This window comes from Saimiri boliviensis, chromosome 13, assembly GCF_048565385.1.
Source record: "Saimiri boliviensis isolate mSaiBol1 chromosome 13, mSaiBol1.pri, whole genome shotgun sequence".
Taxonomy (NCBI): domain Eukaryota; kingdom Metazoa; phylum Chordata; class Mammalia; order Primates; family Cebidae; genus Saimiri; species Saimiri boliviensis.
Window position 1 is genome coordinate 383,655 of NC_133461.1, and position 19,151 is coordinate 402,805.

Genomic DNA, 19,151 nt, shown 5'->3' on the forward strand with positions numbered 1-19,151 from the left:
CTACACTCCTCAAAGTCAGGGCCATGAAGGCTCAGGAAGCCCAAGAGATGTTCCAGGGCATGGGATTGAGGGGACAAGTAAACATAACAAATGCCTCTGGACCAGACCCTCTGCCATAAAGGACATCCGTAGGGCAAATGGCATACCTCAAAAAGGGCTGAGGATTAACTGACATCAGGGCTGGCCTTTCAAGCTGCTGTCTGTGTGGGCATGGGGGACTCATGTTCATTTAACATTCTGTTATTTATTTATTTATTTGAGACAAGGCCTCACTCTGTTGCCCAGGCTGAAGTGGTGTGACTGTTCACAGGTGCAATCATTGTGCTTGCAGCCTCAAACTCCCAGACTCACTTGAGTCCCACACTCAAGTCTGGGAGTTTGAAGCTGCAAGCACAATGATTGCACCTGATCCTCCTGCCTCGGTCTCCTGAGTACTGGGACTACAAGCACATGCCACTGCACCTGACTCGACACCAAAATTTAACAGTGAGTGTCTTGGAGCGGAGGCTACATGGGGCTTTTGTTTCCTTCATTCTTTTGTTATCTGTTTTACATTTTTCAACAAAGAATATATATTCCTTCCGCAAAAAGAAACTACAAAATTATTTTTAGAAATACAGTGTCCACACACATTTACGATCTTGGAGTCCACAGTGGAGGAGCAGCACAGGAGGGTGACTATAGTCAATAACAATTTAATTGTACGTTTTAAAATAACTAAAAATATAATTGGATTGCTTGTGACACAAAGGACAAATGCTTGAGGGGATGCATGCCCCATTCTCCATGATGTCCTTTTTCTTTTTCTTTGTACTGTAGGTTCTGGGGTACATGTGCAGATTATGCAGGATTGTTGCATAGGTACATACGTGGCTATGTGGTTTGCTGCCTCCATCCCCCCGTCACCTGTATCTGGCATTTCACCCCATGTTATTTCTCTCCAACCTTTCCACCCCCTGCTGTCCCTCCCCTAGCCCCCACCAACAGATGTGCTTTTTCACACAGCATCTCTACCAAAACATCTCATGTACCCCATAAATATATACACCTACTATGTGCTCATGAAAATTAAAAATAAATTTTTGTTGTTGTTGACACAGAGTCTTGCTCTGTTGGCAGGCTGGAGTGCAGTGGCATGATCCCTGCCCTCCCCAGTTCCCTCCCTTTCACTGTCACAAGCCAGTAACCGAAAGGTCTCTGCTCCCCTTACCCTGGCCTGGGTGGCACAGGCCTGTCCTTCTTCTAGCTCTGCCCCTTCTCCCTACCCCTCATTCTTCCCCCAAAATATACTCAAGCCCTCTCTCCTTCAAGGTAGCTGGCAGATTTTCAATGAACCTGAAGTTTCTGATGTAAAACCAAGTTTTCCTTCTGGGCAAATGGAATGAGGAGGAAAACTGGACTTCTATTCTTAACAGAGGGTTTCAGGCCCTTATAGGAGCAAGAGATTCTGTACTAAAGATGACACTGGAAAAAAGTCAGCCTAGGGAAGTCACCTGAAGAGCAGAGGTTCTAATGCTGGCCTCATACTCAGACTACCACAGTGGCTCAGGCCCATCTTCAGGCACAGATGTCTTCAGAGAGCATGCAGGTGTTTCAGACACACAGCTGAGGCTGACAGGCATTGCACTGGATGTTGGGTCCTGTTTTCTGGGGGCCTACAAGGGGTGATGAAGTTCCCTTCTCTACCTCAAAATATTCGAATGTTTGTAGAGTTGCCTACTGGGCCATCTGCATTACCAAGGCACAGCGAACCAGAAGCTTGAAGGGGCCAGCAGTCTGGTTTTATGAGCCCCCAGGGAATGTGCCCTGATCTCTGAGAACCACTGACCAACACTAACAAGGTAAGAGACAGTGACAGAGGAGAGCTTATCAGATTGAAAACCTGTCAAGTCATTTCACGTTTCATCAGCAGTTTAACAGTTACAGGTGCTTGGAGAAGGCTCATAAGGTTGATTGGAGGACTTCACTCTATCAGTGCCTCCCAAACTGCTGGGTGTTTAGTGTGCATGCATGTCATCTGGGGAGCTGTGGCAACCCCCAGGAGTGGACCCATTCAGGAGGGGGTGAGCTTTCATGTCCCTAACCTGCTCGTAGGGAAGGCCACACCAAAAACAGAGAAGCCTAAGCCAGTTTTCTCTGAAATGTGCCCCTACTTCACTTTGTAGGAGGCACTGAGCTGACAGCTGGTTAGATTCCCTGCAGGCACTTCACTGCTCCCTGGCCTCAGTTCCCTTATTTGAAAACTGAGAACAACTTTGCAAGACTGCTGTGAGAAGCCAATACAAAATTTGGCACTGGTGTGGAGGTCTGGGGCAGCAGCCTGGGACCCTCTGGGCCTATCTCTGCCTTCCCCTCCCTCTGCCCACTCCTTTTTGTCTCTTCTGGTCTCTGTCCTCATGGGTCTAGACACTAGTCACTGTCAGATGTGCTAGAAGGAACCTGAGATGAATTGATGGCAACAACCTGTTCTGTCACAATAACATTGCTAGAACATAGCCTGGGCACATCAGATGCATTGTGTATGCAAAGGACACAGCATTTAGGGCACTCTCCTCTTGTCTAACACCTTTCCCAAGTGGGGGGCGGTGAGCAGGTTAACACAAAACACTCAGCGATGCCTGACCTGTGAAGCATCCTGCATGGTAGCCTCTGTCTTTACTCTGCTGCGGCCCCTATGCACCTCAGTCTCTGCTTTCCAAAGTGACAGGCTGTTCTCTGATAAACTCACTACCTCTGGGTGCAAATGTCTAATAATGAGTTATCTCATACCTATCCCTGCCACATCTGGATATCAATTGGGGAATTCTCAGTGATCTTATTTGTCAGGATGCTTTGTTGCAACTAACAAAAGGACTAAGTGAATTTCTCTTAAACAATAAAGAGCCTCATCATCCCACCCAACAGAAGAAAGGGGACAGGAAACTGGAGGAAGCTCATTCATGGCTCAGATGTCCAGGCCCAGCTTTCTCTGCCCTCTCACACCTCACTGGCACATTTTCAAGCAAGTGTTGAGAGGCAGGGGGCAGTCACTTTTCACAGGCCAAGGTGCCCATTTCTACACCCAGTATTGGCAAGAACTCAGGAGCCTGTGTCGGGAGGATCAAGCGATCCTCCCAAGGCTGCAATGAGCCGTGATCACGCCACTGCACTCCAGCCTGGGCAACAAAGTGAGGCCCTGTCTCAAAAACAAAAAGAATGGAGCTACCCTGATGCCTTGGCTTTGACGGAGGACCTTGCATCTACCAAGGTCCATGAAGATTTGTTAACCAACTGGATTTCAGTTAGCAAGGAAGAAGTGGGTGACTAGTCTCCTCCAGGCCACAAAGCCCAGACCCCAAGGAGCACATGGAGAACAGTGGAACCTTTGTCATGACAGTCCCAGTCCTGAATGCCTCAGCCAAGTTCCTGAGTCCCTCCAAGCCTCAGCAGCTTCAACTGTAGAATGGGGCTACCAGTATCGACCTCATGGGGTGGCTGTGAGAAATGAGTTTGTGCACAGACAGGCTCAATAGTGTCTGGCACCCAGCGTGCACTGGCACGAGGTGGCTTTTACTACCATTCTTGTTAGCATTGTCATCTTTTCCCCAAGGGCTTTCTTTAATTAAGCCACTATTTACCTGCGTAGATCTTAACGTTTTTGATGCAACATGCTGCCCAGACCCTGAGGATTTCAGATAAGGGACTGTAAACCTGTGTATATTTTTCAGAAGTGACATAAATGTAAATGAGATTGTAGGGGTTTTTTTTGAGATCTCCATATAATAACTATTTGTACATTTTTTTTTTTTTTTTGAGACGGAGTTTCGCTCTTGTTACCCAGGCTGGAGTGCAATGGCGCGATCTCGGCTCACCGCAACCTCCGCCTCCTGGGTTCAGGCAATTCTCCTGCCTCAGCCTCCTGAGTAGCTGGGATTACAGGCACGCGCCACCATGCCCAGCTCATGTTTTGTATTTTTAGTAGAGACGGGGTTTCACCGTGTTGACCAGGATGGTCTCGATCTCTTGACCTCGTGATTCACCCGCCTCGGCCTCCCAAAGTGCTGGGATTACAGGCTTGAGCCACCGCGCCCGGCCTGGCCCCAAGTTTCTTAGTGCAATAATTCACTCACCCCAGCCTCCCAAATGTGGCATGCCTGGCTCGGTCTCCATTTTGAGTCACCTTGCAGCATTTCAGCTCAGGTGCTCCAGGGCCTGACTTCCACAGGTGGTGCTGCAATGTGAATCCCTCACGTGGAACCCTCAAGCGCTGGTGCAAGCACTGGTCCTGCTCCCAGCCCAGCAGTGCTGCGGATGCACCTGCAAAGCTGGCGTTCTGCTGTTTTCTCATGGAGTCATCATGGTCAAGCACAGAGCCTCAGAACCTGACATTATCTTGCTAGGGAAATACAAAAACATTTTTTTTTTTTTTGAGACACAGTCTCCCTCTGTTTCCAGGCACCAGGCTGGAGTGCAGTGGTGTGATCTTGGCTCACTGCAACCTCCGCCTCCTGGGTTAAAGCAATTCTCCTGCCACAGCATCCCAAGTAGCTAGGGCTACAGGAGTGCACCACCACGCCCAGATAATTTTTGTATTTTTAATAGAGACAGGGTTTCACCATGTTGACCAGGATGGTCTTAATCTCTTGACCTCGTGATCCGCCCGCCTTGGCCTCCCAAAGTGCTGGGATTACAGGCATGAGCCACCACGCCAGGCCTAAAAAAACATTTTTAAAGATGTTGTGCTTGTAATCATCACCATGCATTTCCAACATCAGGATGGCGAGGTCTCCTATACATAAATGAATTCACATAGCCATGTTCCGCTAACATCAGATACAAAATGCCTTGACCTGACCTCAGCCCACGAGGGTCTCTTACCGAGAGCACGAAGCAAACTGGTTGTTTTAAGCCAGGGACATCCGCCGTTTGTCACTGTAGTATCACCTCATTATCCTGACCTATATAATGACTAACCACAGACACATACACCCCTTAACTGGCTACCAGAAACCCTAGAGCTACGCATTTGCCTCGTGCTATAATACAGGCATGAGCCTCCATGTGTGATGAACACTTCGTAGCCTAATTTCTGGCTCCCTTTTTTTCTTTCTCTCCAACTCATACCATCATGTGGGGTTCCATCTATGCTTACAAATTGTCCTAAATCTTTCTAAGTGGCCTAAGGCAGTGGCCTACCCATCCCGATATAGGAAGAATGTAGAGTATAAACAAAAAATTTCATAGATCTGAAAAGAAAAATCTTGCTTCTGCCATTTGATGACTTATACACAGCTTAGCCCCAGAGCACAAATGAAATGAAAAACAAGGAAGTCAGCATCTTGCAGCACTCCTACAGTTCCTACCCCACACAGTGCACAAGCACCTTTCTGGGTAGTGGCCTCATCACTCACCCACAGCCACCGTCTGCAGCACGTGGCCTGGATCGAGTGGTCAGCACAGCAGGCTGCTCAGTGCTGTGGGTCTGCCATCCCTTGGACATTTCTCCTTTTGTGTGAGGAGGCTGGCAGGAGCATAGCGACTAAAGCCACTGCTGCTTCACAGATTCTGCTCCCGCACCATGGGCACCTGTCATGTGCAGACCCTGGGACAGATGCTTTCCGTGTGCCATCTTGATCCTCACAGCCGCACTGCACCACCAAAAAGCCAGGGCTTGGAGGGATGACACTGACTCATAGTGCAGAACCTGACAGAGTTTAAGAATTCTGAATTTAGAACCTGACAGCTGAGAGAGGCCAGGGCATCAAGAGGGAAGCCGAACTAAACAGTAGCTGACAAGGGGTAGCATCTGTGTTTTCTCTTCTGATAAACAGCTAAATGATGCCTTGTGTTAGAGGTGACACAAAGAATTCAGTACGAGCAATGCCTTTTACAGCCTGTGTCTCCGAGTCACATGCTCTTTAGAAGGCAAAGACCAAGTAAGCTGCATATTTGGATGGATTAGAAAACACACTAGGTGGCTATAGCCACCAGGGGAAAAGTGTTATTACTTCAGGTGACGGAACTACGCCAGGAGCCAGGCTCGTCCAGGAAGCCTCCGCAGCAAACCTGCCAACTCGCTTTCTGCCCAACCACGGCCTGAACGTGGTGGAGCCCGTTGCACAAAGCCGTGCTTAAGAGGCCAGAGATGGAGACCCAGGGCCACGTGCCTGTGCAGCAGCTCTGGGGGTGTCGGGAGACCCTGGGGACCCTCTGCTCTCCTCAGGTTTGCAGGTTCAGTTCTCATCCCAGCCAGTACTGTGGTCTGACCCCTTGGGCCAAGAACTCATTGGCACCTAGCAGGGCTCTGCAGGTGGAGGTGGCCATGCCAGCATCTCAGAGACACGATTTTACCATTTTCTTTTTGTGAGAATCCGTAATAATATGGCCCTTTATTTTTTACATTACACATGGTGTATGGGGGTTAAAAACAACAGTAACTTTTCTAGGGCAAATTGTGTTTACATACATGGAAAAGCTAGAAAATGTCCAAGCAGCAGAAGAGCAGATGGTTTTAACTCCATCAATTGCCTCCATGAAGCAACATGCTGCATCCCGTGCCAATGCTTTTCCCTGCAAACATGGGATGCCCAGAGCTGACGCAACGCCATCTACTCCCCCCTGGCTCTGCAGCCACGGCCATCCTCTGCTATACTACCTCTTCTCTCAGCCTCCAACTCCTCTGTGTCTGGGGCGCAGCATTCGTACTCTGGGGCGTCATCCAGGTCCAGGTCATCTTCGCCCTCCTCTTCCAACAGGTAACTCTTGAGGGGGCTGTCCCGCTCCAGGCTGGGCTTGGCCTTCTTCCTTCCCTTTTTCATCTGCACTGTCAGCTCAGCCACCTGCCCCTGCCACACCAGGCCCCCAAGCCCTTTATCTTTCCTCCTTTTGTACTCCATAATCTGCTTGTTGAGTGCCTCGTGATCGATCCCACACAGACTGGAGCTTGTGGCAGGCTCTGTGGTGCCGCAGGGTCGCGGGGCATCAGGGTTCCTGGGAAGGGAGAAGAGGGGACTTCACACAAAGCACAAACCAAGCCCCCAATCCAGTGCTGTCGCCACAACACAACAGTGCAACACACTTCCTACATCTGCTCGCCTGTGAACCCTGCCAAGAGTCTGAGGGTAACTGAAGACAGGAGTGAAGGAAAGTGGGTTTTGGTTTTGGCATTCTCCAGCACTAGAAGCATTTGGCCAGCACAGTCTTAGATGCACCTGTCCTGTATGCATTAAATGCACCTGCGCCGGGTGCAGTGGTTCACGCCTGTAATCACAGCACTTTGGGAGGCTGAGGTGGGCAGATCGTGCGGTCAGGAGTTCAAGATCAGCCTGGCCAACATGGTGAAACCCCACCTCTACTAAAAATACAAAAATTAGCCAGGTGTGGTAGCAGGCGCCTGTACACCCAGCTACTCAGGAGGCTGAGGCAGGAAAATCACTTAAAACTGGGAGGCAGAGGTTGCAGTGAGCCAAGATTGCACCACTGCACTCCAGCCTGGATGACAGAACAAGACTCCATCTCGGGGGAAAAAAAATGCATTTGCAACTTTTTTCTCCAAGCAAGTTTTTTCTCCAAGCATGGCCAGTGCCTCAGATCAGTTAAACCAGCAGAATTACAGGTGGCGTTATCAGATCTGCTACTCATTAACCTCCATGAAGAGTCTATTCTTGGTGAACAACACCTAAGCAGAGCCATGCCACAGCCATGTATCCTCCAAGGCTCCACTCTGGAAAGTCTCCAAAACCCTGGGCTCAGCTTCCTGACCTGCTGCCCCCACACTGCCCCTTGCTGACCCAGTCAGGGTAGGCCTGCTACAGTGTGGAGCTTTGCTTCCAGCTCAGGTATGCACCTGGCAGGCTGGTTAACCCTGACTCTTGCAGGTGCCCAGGCGATGTCGAAACTGCTGTGTAAGGCCCACAGGCAAGGCCTGCTCTAGCAGCTGCAGGCCTGGAATGGGGCCCTCCACAAACACCTCAGTACCTGCAAGCTCTGCCAGTTCCCACTACTGTTTGGAAAAGTTGTTTATGTGTGTGTACATGCACAGGCCAAACTTCCATGCCCCCGGCCTGCTCTCCCAAGCCCCACCTTCCTCTACTCCGTTCCTCACGTGTGACTGACCCGTCTGTGAATGTTTACTGCTTCCTCTCGGCCTCCCCTAGTGAAACGCGGATTCCAAAGACAGCTGCAGCCGAAGTGCTAGACCAGGCATACAGTAGGCACTCAATAACAATGTGTTGAGTGACTGAAGAGGACAAGAGACCCTCTCCTCACTGGAGGACTCATGGCAGACACTTCTGGTGACCACTGACGCCCTCACTGTGTAAACGTGGCCAGGCCACAGCACAGCCTGTGAACGTGGACTGCCGGCCCTGGGAGCAGGTACCAAGGGGACCGTGCAGGCTACTGGGGATGTGGAACTGTGCAGCTGCTGGGGAAAACGGCAGTTCCATGACTAGGAATCTACCCCAGGGAATCAAAACATGCGTCCATACGCATCACCTGAAATCAATTCGCAAGTCGTCTCTTTGATCCGGAGGTCCAAAGTCTACGACTGCCAGTAACTGATCAATCTGCAGAGGAACACAGAGGGCAAACCAGTTAGCCACATCCCCGCCGCCATACTTAGAGCTGGGCTCCACGTAACATCAGCGTTGCACCTTCCTGTATTGCCTTGACCACTGAACTTTTGATTAGACTTTGCGTAATTCCTTCTATCGACTCTTCCCAAATACTTAGGAACTGTTCAATAGCCTGTGCTTTCAAATACCTTACTGTTACTTTAACAACACATTTTCTCTGATAACAAAGTGAAGCTTTTTTAAAACTATGTTTTAGACTTGTGAATGTTAGCCAAATTTATGAAGAAATCAATTAAATGTTAGTTGAATTAAACAACTAACCGTTAACTAGTTTCTAAGGTAGTTTTGTAAAATGCTTCGGTTATGCCACAGAATGTGTGTGCTTGGGGGGACAAAGGCCTCCCAGCAAGACAAGGCAAAAGATGATAGGGACAGTCACAAAGCTGGGCGCCTAAACTACAAGAGAAAACTACTCCTCATCTGGGCAGGTTGGATGCTACCCATAACAGGGCAAGGCCCACAAACTCTGCTGGATTCTGCATTCCACCCAAACCCTTGCCTGCCGGTCCCCTACCTCTGGGGATGTCCTCATCCTGCCTTGTGTTTGCCTTGCTTCAAGCACAGCACACGCCCTCCCCTGTCCAGTGACCGTGCTGGAAGGGAAGCCACAACACCTGATGGGACCACCCTCCACAAAGGCAGGAGCCTCAGGTGCTGGGCTCAGACAGAGACTGGCTCGCCCGCCCCGGGAATGCCTTGCTGATGCCCTCACAGCCCACTGCCATGAACTAAACTGTCCTTGATTCCTTACAGCAGAGACTATAACTTCACTCCTTTGTTTCTTTTCCTAGCAAGGGAAATCACATATCTGTCAAGCTCATTACTTGTATAATGTTTTCAGTGTTACTTGTACAATGATCAAGAAAAACCAAAAATGTCAAACTGGATCTTTTTCTTCTACAGATCCAAATGCAGTCTAGCCCTACAGTGAATAACAATAACCGAACAATAACACTGCAAACGCTATTTGCTGATTTTTTATTGACTTTTTGAAGGTATAACATACCTTAATAACTACCAGGTAACTACCACCCAGGTAATTATATATTTACATGTTTTTAAATCTTTATAGTTAACCCATCTCTAAAGCAAGGAAAATAATGATAAAAGCACTTATGGTTACAGGACAGACCTAAGTCTCATAAGCCCCAATGGTGTGAAACGACAGCAGACAGATCCATGCCGAAAGGTGTGTGTGGGGGCAGGGGGGGAGACAAGCGTGGGAGGGCAACTCTGGCTGTGTCGAGTTTATACACAAAGAAACAGAGACTGTGTTTTCGAATCAGAGCTATAGTGAAAAGCATAAAACAATAAAAAGCAGAAAAAGCAATTACCTCTGGGGACCTGGGTTGGGAATGGGGACACGGGAGCAAGGGGGAGCCTTTTCATTTGCATCCCCTTTCATTACTTTTCATTTGTTCCTTTCTCAGTGGTTTCATCTCTTTAACTGTACATTATCTTTTCAGTATTTAAAACTTAAATTTAAAATTTTGCTCATATAAATGTTTATGGTATAAAAACTTAGTTATCAGCTGGGCCCAGTGGCTCACACCTATTAATCCCAGCACTTTGGGAGGCCGAGGCAGAAGGACTACTTGAGGCCAGGAGTTCAAGACCAGCCTGGGCAATATAGCAAGACTCTGTCTCTAATAAAAACATTAAAATTTTAAATTTTAAAAAAGTTTTTTTGAAAGCCTTACCTCAGCTAGAGCTGCACTTCGCTTGTCTTTAACAAACACTATTGGTGGCACATTCCTCAGGGTCTGCTGGGACATCAAAAGGTGCCTAAGGAGAGAGAATGTGTAGACCCTCACAGCTGTACCACGACACTCAGTGGAGAGGTGTGACAATGCTGAACATAAGATTTAAGATGTCACTAAGAGGCAGGAGTGAGATTTATTGTATTACTCAAAAATGAAAATGTCAGCTCAGAAGTCATCTTTAGGGCCGGGCGCGGTGGCTCAAGCCTGTAATCCCAGCACTTTGGGAGGCCGAGGCGGGTGGATCACGAGGTCAAAAGATCAAGACCATCCTGGTCAACATGGTGAAACCCCGTCTCTACTAAAAATACAAAAAATTAGCTGGGCATGGTGGCTCGTGCCTGTAATCCCAGCTACTCAGGAGGCCGAGGCAGGAGAATTGCTTGAACCCAGGAGGCGGAGGTTGCGGTGAGCCGAGATCACGCCACTGCACTCCAGCCTCGGTAACAAGAGTGAAACTCCGTCTCAAAAAAAAAAAGAAGTCATCTTTAGCCAATTACCACATCACAAAAGGGATGCAACATGCATCATAACTGCAACTGCCTTGACTTTTCTCAATTCAACTTGTGAGATCTGTATAAATAACCTGATCCGAACTCATCACCGTAGCCTTGGGTCCCAGAGTCTGTGCACTAACAGCGTGTCCTCCTGCACTCAGTGGACCTGCACTGGCACTACACGACCCTCAGGTTCCCAGACATTAGACACAGAAATGATACCTGCATCACGCACATCACACAATGCACACCTAGGCCAATGCAGGCACGGCACATATAATCAATGAAAGCCGTGACCACAGATCTTTGGTACACAGCTATGGTAAACCTTGACCCTAAATCTTGGGTGACCACAGGAGTTGGGAAGAGGGAAATTTGGCTCAACTGAATTTTTGATACCTAAAAATTGAAACAATGCTGTTTCAACACTTGTCCAGAATATCTCATTTTCTTGGTTTTGTTAAACAGTAAGAAATGGAATGAGCACTCTCTGACATGCAGTTTAAGAAAGACTCCTGGGCATCATCATGCTGGGTGTCGGTGGTAATGAAGCCAGGCAGGGTGCCTGAAACAAAGCCCACACATGGTCACCTTTTCTACTTCTGTCCCCATCCTAAACCTGGAGCATGATGAGAAGGGAGGCAGGAAGGAAGGAATCCAGTTCTGAGAGTGCTAGTCAGTGGGCTGGATTTCTGGGTTTTTGTTTTGTTTTGTTTTTTGAGATGGAGTTTTGCTCTTGCTGTCCAGGCTGGAGTGCAATGGCACGATCTCAGCTCACTGCGATCTCTGCCTCCTGGGTTCAAGCAATTCTCCTGCCTCAGCCTCCCAAGTAGCTGGGATTACAGGCATGTACCACCATGCCTGGCTAATTTGTATTTTTTAGTAGAGAAGGGTTTCTCCGTGTTGTTCAGGCTGCTCTCGAGCTCCAGACCTCAGTTGATCTGCCCGCCTTGGCCTCCCAAAGCGCTGGGATTACAGGCGTGAGCCACCATGCCCAGCCAATTTCTGCATTTTTTAAAACCGAGGAGGAAATGGAATGATTTCTTTATTATCACCCAGCTTAGCAATTCCCAAAATTTTTGGTCTCAGGATCATTTATACTCTTAAAAATTACTGAAGATCCCAAAGAGCTTTTGTTTATATGGGTTATATCTGTCAATATTTACTATACTAGAAACTAAAACTGAGAAATCTAAAAGCTGTGTCTTTTTAAAGTCATTAAAAACCCACTAAACGCTTACATAGACATTTTTAATGAAAAAAAGTATACACTCTACCCCCCTCAAAACCAAAGAGAAGTGTGGCACTGTTTACATATTTGCACATTCTCCAAGGCCAGCTTCATGGAAGACAGCTGGGATCTCATTGCTGCTTCTGCACCCTGTCCTTACTCTTGTTGAAATTTGGGAAAAGCCAGTGCAATTGCTCATGCCTATAATCCCAGCACTTTGGTACGCTGAGGCCAGAGAATTGCTTGAGGCCAGAGAATTGCTTGAGCCCAGGAGTTGGAGAGCAACCTAGCTAACATAGGGAGATCCTATCTCTACAAAAAAAACTAGCCAGGTGTGATGGCATGCACCTGTGCTTCCAGCTGTATGGGAGGCTGAGGCAGGAAGACTGCTTGAGCCTGGGAGGTTGAGGCTGACTGCGCCCCAGTACTCCAGCTTCAGAGACAGAACGAGATCCTGTCTCAAAAAAAAGCAAAAAGAAAGAAAATAAGAAGAAAATCAGGCCTCACAGATATGTGTTGGGAAAGAGAGAATTTAAAACCCCTAGAAAGTATGGATCTTCCTTGTCACAGAAACTCAACAAACATACTCCCAGCCTGGCCAACATGGTGAAACCTCACCTCTACTAAAAATACATAAATTAGCTGGGTCTAGTCGTGGGCATCTGTAATGCCAGCTACTCAGGAGGCTCAGGCATGAGAATTGCTTGAACCCAAGAGGCAGAGGTTGCAGTGAGCCAAGATCACTCCACTGCCCTCTAGCCTAGGCGACAGAGCAAGACTCCATCTCCAATAAATAAATTAATTAAAGGTCAGTTGGAATGAGGAATCTGAAACTACACCAACCAACCTGTCACACTCTGCTACATTAAAACTCACCATCTGGCTCACACTGAATGACTTCTTTCAGCATATGGTTTTGTAACCTCATGTACTGGTCATTTGGAAAACAATGGTTCACCTAGTTACACAGATTTTAAAAGTGTTGACACAGTTTATCATTTAACAGCACGTTTGTTAATGTCACTGCCAATCTCATCAGAAGACTCTCAAGTATCTAGAAGTTGTGAAGCTCACAGTGGTGGATACAAGTTTCCTAAAATTCTGATTTTCACTTGAAAGCTTCAGTTTTATCACTGGCAACAGATAGAGTCAGTTGTTTGCCCTAAAGTGGTAGGTTGACTCGCTCATTTGTTAAAGAATGTCTGCCAAACACCCTAACCTCAACAGTCTGCTCATTGATGCTTTTCTGTTCAGCACTCTCCAGATGCAAGGTGATTTACATGTACGTGATTTACATGTACTTCCTATCACAAAGAATATTAAAAAGACACACTCGAGGGTCAAGACTTAATAAAATTAACATTTTTTAATTAACTGTCTAGGATATTTTTAAAAAAATTTTTTGAGAAACAGGGTCTTGCTCTGTTGCCCAGGCTGGAATGCAGGGACATGATCATGGCTCACTGTCACTTCAAATTCCAGAGGTGACAGAAATCCAGGGGATACCCCCCCACTTCAGCCTCCTGAGTAGGCGGAACTACATGTGTGTACTGCAACTGTGTGGTTAATTTTTAAATTTTTTGTAGAGACAGGGTCTCACCATCTTGCTCAGACTGGTCCCGAACTCTTGGCCTCAAGAGATCCTCCTGCCTCGGCCTGCTGAGGTGCTGGGATTACAGGCGACAGCCACCATGTCCAGCCTCATCTGGGATATTCTTAAGTAACATGACACTGTCTTTTACTATAGGTATGCGGCATGATGCCCCTATAGCACTGGCAGGCGGCACGGCACCCACAGCAGGAGAGGGAAAATAACATCTTACCCTAATGAACTCCCTGACAGGATTTCCAGATCCCTAGGGATTCTGGCACACTTTGAGAAATGCTACCCCATATTATGGCTCATATGAAAATGCAAATTATACTGTGAACCTCAAAAAAATGCTTCCAAAATTTTCCTTAAAAGCAAAAATACTCAATGAAAAGTTAAAGTCCATCTACAAGTGAAACAGCTGAGAAATTTAAGGTGTGAGCAAAAGCAAGTACATTCAGAAAGCAAAGGGCATCACCTCATGGGCGCGGCGCTTTTCTGCAGGACAGCCTCCGTGCGTGCGTTCTGCTCAGCAGAGAGAGTTGTCTTCCAGTACACTCGGCAGGCTGAGAAGTCTGGAGTCAGAGAAACCTGAGACCCCAGCCCCACACAGGTCATTTTTTAGCTGACATGGTTTTTCAAGACAAACAACATCCAGGAGATGAAAACGACAGCTGCAGAGCCCCTCTCACCCAAGACAGGGCTCTGGCATGGTGCCAGAGGCCACCACCTTCTGCTGCACAACACCCCAAGGTGAAGCAGGGCCCCAGAAACTAAAACCTCCCTCTCCTCCTCACCAGGTCCCGCAGTTTGCAGAATGATACCCGAATCGTGACCCCATGCTTGCCTCACAGCCACTTGCCCTGAGACGCTAATCAAAAATGCTCGAAGCTGTCTTTTCTCCTGATGACTTCCCTTTAGCTGAACTCACTCTAAGAGGGTCGGAGGAAGTCATCTTCTGTACCTCTGCACTGAGGTACATGCAGATGCACCCTCTTCCCATGGGAGGCTTAGACTGTCTACTATCTGACAATGTGCCAGATGCTGTTTGGTCACAGGAATCCTGCCTTGCAGCGAGACATCCGCCTCTGCACAGCAATACCCACCATCTGTCTTCAGGACTCCAATGATCAGACTATCATTTCTGCAACCCAGAACTAAAACTTTATAAATGCTAAAGAGTCTTTTTTTTTTAATTGTCAGGCAACACTGGGCCAGGTAAAGTAAGTGCCGGGCCTGCTGTCTCAACCCATTTCTTCTCTTTGGCCACGCAGCCTACCTTGGAGAGTTCCACGTTAAGGTCATAGAGCTCCTGACTCACTTCAGGGGTACACAGCAGTGCTGTCAGTGCCTTATAGAGAAGGCCATTCAGGGCCCTCAGGCGCACGTGGTCTTCCTTCCTGGTTTTCTTTGAGGTGCTCCTCGTGAGGAATTCCAGCTTGGATGGTTTGTAAGTCTCCATCAAGACGAAGAGCACACCCCAAGGGCAGCATTACAACTCTACACCAAACTTACCCACTCATACAACAGGGGCTGGGGAAGGGCTTGATGGGCAACCAGATAAACAACAGCTATTACTCTCAGCCTTGTCGGCTTTCATTAACATAAAGTTTGTTTTTTATAAACCAGGATCCTTTTAGATTTTACCGGATAAGCCTCCAAGATTAAAAGTACTACAAATAAATATTTTCTCAAAAACAGTTTTTGTTGAGATATAATTCACATACCATAAAGTTGACCGTATTAAAGGGAATAATTCAGTAATTTTTAGCATATGTGATGTATTTATTTTTCAGAATGGGAGCCATATATTGCATAAACTTTTATGGTACACAGACACTAAAAACTGAATGGACATTACCATATTATAATCTGATAGAAGATATAACTTTCCAGAAAACATTAATGTCAGTATATATATATTTTTAAGGTCAAAGCTCCATGTTACCAATGGCATCTGGTCACATCCACACAGACACTGTCCCCTCTCATACAGAAATAGAAGACCTCCAGGTAAGAATTTTGCCAACTTTTTTTTTTTTTTTTTTTTTTTGAGACGGAGTTTCGCTCTTGTTACCCAGGCTGGAGTGCAATGGTGCGATCTCGGCTCACCGCAACCTCCGCCTCCTGGGTTCAGGCAATTCTCCTGCCTCAGCCTCCTGAGTAGCTGAGATTATAGGCATGCGCCACCATGCCCAGCTAATTTTTTGTATTTTTAGTAGAGACGGGGTTTCACCATGTTGACCAGGTTGGTCTCGATCTCTCGACCTCGTGATCCACCCGCCTCGGCCTCCCAAAGTGCTGGGATTACAGGCTTGAGCCACCGCGCCCAGCCAATTTTGCCAACTTTTAAACCCTCACTCCCAACAAGATTATAAAGTGGCTCATGGCTTATACTCACCAAGTGTGAGCCCAAGGAAGGACCTTCATACCAAAACTTTTTTCTTTGGGGAGAAAATAAACATTATGTTAGTCATGGCAAAGTCAAAAAGTTACATAAGCCGATTTAAGAGGTTATGATACCACAACCGTTTGTAAGGGGCTAAGCTTAGACATTATATTACTGGCCACCTTTAAAAATTTCAATACTTAATTGATAACAACATGAGTTGTGGGGAAGAGGCTGAAGATGGTTTTAATTCAACCTTGTAAATTTTACTTAAATTCTACTTCTAGTCCCAAAGATATAGAGGGAATCTTAAAAAGACACCTACCGAACTGCACAGAAACACTATACTCTAGTTGATAAAGATGTTTCCCATGGAAGTTCAGGTAAAGGATTCTGATACTGTTCTAGGCACAGACTGAGACTGAACACTTAAGCAAATGGATGGTGGGAGTCATGCTCAGCTCACTACTGGAGTGGGACTTACAGATAAGCAAGGAGAGGTGGCTAGAATGATCCACATGGAATGCTCTGGAGTTGGAGACAGATGGTTATACACAGAAATGTTTACAGGTGCATATTTACACATGGGTTAGCAGAAACATGTATACTCTTTCCTCAGATGAGATGGCCCAAAAGACAGACACCCAGAAGCAATGAACACACCCGGCACACATGAATTATAATATCTCTCTCCAATAAAAGGGACGAGGGCTCCTCGGCAAAAAGGCTGATTTTAAGGCTGAGGTAGGAAACACGCAAGATAAGCCTGGAGCATCCTATAGTGTCAGAAGGTAGGAAAGTGTTCAATGCACACAAAAACCCAGCAAAACCCCACAATGACAGGGTCTGCAAACAGGACATAGCAGCTTAGAGAGCCAGAGCTAGAAACACCTGAACAAAATAAAGTAAGATGAGACGAGTTCTTAGTGATATGAATGAATTAATGGCGGAGAAGAGACACATCCGCTTTTTTTTTTTTTTTTCCCCTCGTTTCTTGAAACTAACCTCCTGAAAAAGGCTTCTGGTGACAAGAATCAAAACAAACACATATTGTCACTTTGCTTTTTAACCCAACACAGTTTCACGAACAGAAAACTGCCAATGTTGACAGTTGAGGGCTGGAACTGCTGCAGACCCCAGCAGAATGCAAGTCACTTACGAGCAAAACTCCCCACTCCTTAAGCGTGGGCTATACACAGCGACTTTCTCCCCGAGCATAGTAGGGAAAGGGGACAAAAAGAGGTGGAGACACCTGGCAAGCACCTCAGCCAGCGGATCACGGCCAACGTGGACCCTGGACAGGGTGCGAGAATGGCCTCTACCTCTGTAGTCTTCCTCCCCAGAATCCATAATCCACGTCTAAGCATAAGGAAAGCAGGCACATTCCAACAGAGGGGCATCCTGCAAAGCATCTGACCAATACCCCTCGAAACTGGCACAGCCATCAAAAACAGGGACAGTCTGGGACACTACCCCAGCCTAAGGAGACAATTCAGTGTAACGGTAACGTGGACCGTGGGTGGGGACCTAGGATAGGAAGGGTCAGCGGGCAGCACCAAGGAAACGTGAATAAAGTACGGGCTTCAGTTAGCAACGATTTATCGATATCGGCTCATTAACTCGACCACGTCAGAAGCTAAAGTCCGACGTTAACACACGGGCAGCTGGGTGCCAGGACACAGGAACTCAATACTATTTTTGCAATTTTTCTGTAGGGTCTAAAACTGCCTTAAAAGTAGTGTATTAAAGTAGAAAACATACACCCCCCTGCCAGACTTAGCAGAAAGTCAATATATTTTATTGTACTTAACTTTCATCATTTAAAAACACTAATTATCATGACAAGTTAGTCTTCCAATTAAATCCACACAGAAAGTCAACATTAACAAGGAAATTCTTATATTTTTTCATTTTCCCTCATTTGCTGAAACTAATTTCCTGAAAAATGCTTCTGGAGACAAGAATCAAAATAAACACAGGTTGTCGCTCTGCTTTCTAACCCGACACATGCCCACGAACAGAAAAACCGACACTGCTGACAGGGAGGGCTGGAACTGCTGCAGACCTCAGCAGCGAGGAGCTGGCGACCCGGGCCGCGTGGGGCGGGAACGCGGCTGCGCCGACACCGCCACCCGGGGACCCCCTCCGCCAGGGAACACCGCGCCCGGGGACCCCCCCCCCAGCCAGGGAACACCGCGCCCGGGGACACCCTCGCCAGGGAACACCGCGCCCGGGGACCCCCCCGCCAGGGAACACCGCGCCCGGGGACCCCCCCCCAGCCAGGGAACACCGCGCCCGGGGACACCCCCGCCAGGGAACACCGCGCCCGGGGACACCCCCGCCAGGGAACACCGCGCCCGGGGACCCCCCCGCCAGGGAACACCGCGCCCGGGGACCCCCCCCCCAGCCAGGGAACACCGCGCCCGGGGACCCCCCCGCCAGGGAACACCGCGCCCGGGGACTCCCCCCGCCAGGGAACACCGCGCCCGGGGACTCCCTCCGCCAGGGAACACCGCGCCCGGGGACTCCCCCCGCCAGGGAACACCGCGCCCGGGGACCCCCCCGCCAGGGAACACCGCGCCCGGGGACTCCCCCCGCCAGGGAACACCGCGCCCGGGGACTCCCTCCGCCAGGGAACACCGCGCCCGGGGACCTCCCCCGCCAGGGAACAGCGCGCCCGGGGACCCCGTCCTCCGCCGCATTACTTGGTTTTCGAGGCAAATTTCTTGAGCCAGTTCTTGCAGGAGACAGCGGAGCCGTGCAGTCCCCGCGCACAGTCCGGAAGCAGCGCAGCATCGCGGCTGCGGAGCAGGACCCGGAGTCCCGCGCGAGACCCCCACAACCCGCCCGCCGCAGCCCACATCGCCGGGCGCAGGGCCCGGGCGCCACCGAGGAGACAACGGCGCAGGCGCAGAGCGACGACTGACGCGACCTGGCGGCGTGTGGGGCGGGGCGACGGTGCGAGGCGCGGAGAAAACTGAGCGCAAGGCACGCAGGGCAAAGACGGCGGAGGGGCGAAGACTGACGAGAGGCGGGCGGTGACGGGCGGGGCGACGACGGAGGGGGGG

General features: G+C 48.6%; 1 protein-coding gene across 1 annotated transcript; it reads right to left on the reverse strand.

Moving 5' to 3' along the window:
• Positions 1–6,332: 6,332 nt before the first annotated feature.
• Positions 6,333–19,065, reverse strand: RBFA (ribosome binding factor A). The gene is made up of 7 exons (XM_003925972.4): positions 18,789–19,065; positions 16,096–16,138; positions 14,974–15,150; positions 14,173–14,285; positions 10,316–10,400; positions 8,476–8,546; positions 6,333–6,969 (listed from the first exon to the last, which is right to left on the reverse strand). Exons 1-7 carry the CDS (start codon positions 18,944–18,946, stop codon positions 6,588–6,590), a joined length of 1,029 nt encoding a protein of 342 aa, XP_003926021.1. The 5' UTR covers positions 18,947–19,065; the 3' UTR covers positions 6,333–6,587.
• Positions 19,066–19,151: the final 86 nt, after the last annotated feature.

What these genes read in the sequence shown, in the direction of transcription:
- RBFA (XM_003925972.4), bottom strand. Translation starts at nt 18,946, where the DNA reads ATGTGGGCTGCGGCGGGCGGGTTGTGGGGGTCTCGCGCGGGACTCCGG. An exon ending in AAAAGCGCCGCGCCCATGAG is followed by an intron (nt 10,401 to 14,172) that starts GTGATGCCCTTT and finishes CTCTCTCCTTAG; the next exon opens with GCACCTTTTGATGTCCCAGC. An exon ending in GACTTGCGAATTGATTTCAG is followed by an intron (nt 6,970 to 8,475) that starts GTGATGCGTATG and finishes CTCCCTTCCCAG; the next exon opens with GAACCCTGATGCCCCGCGAC.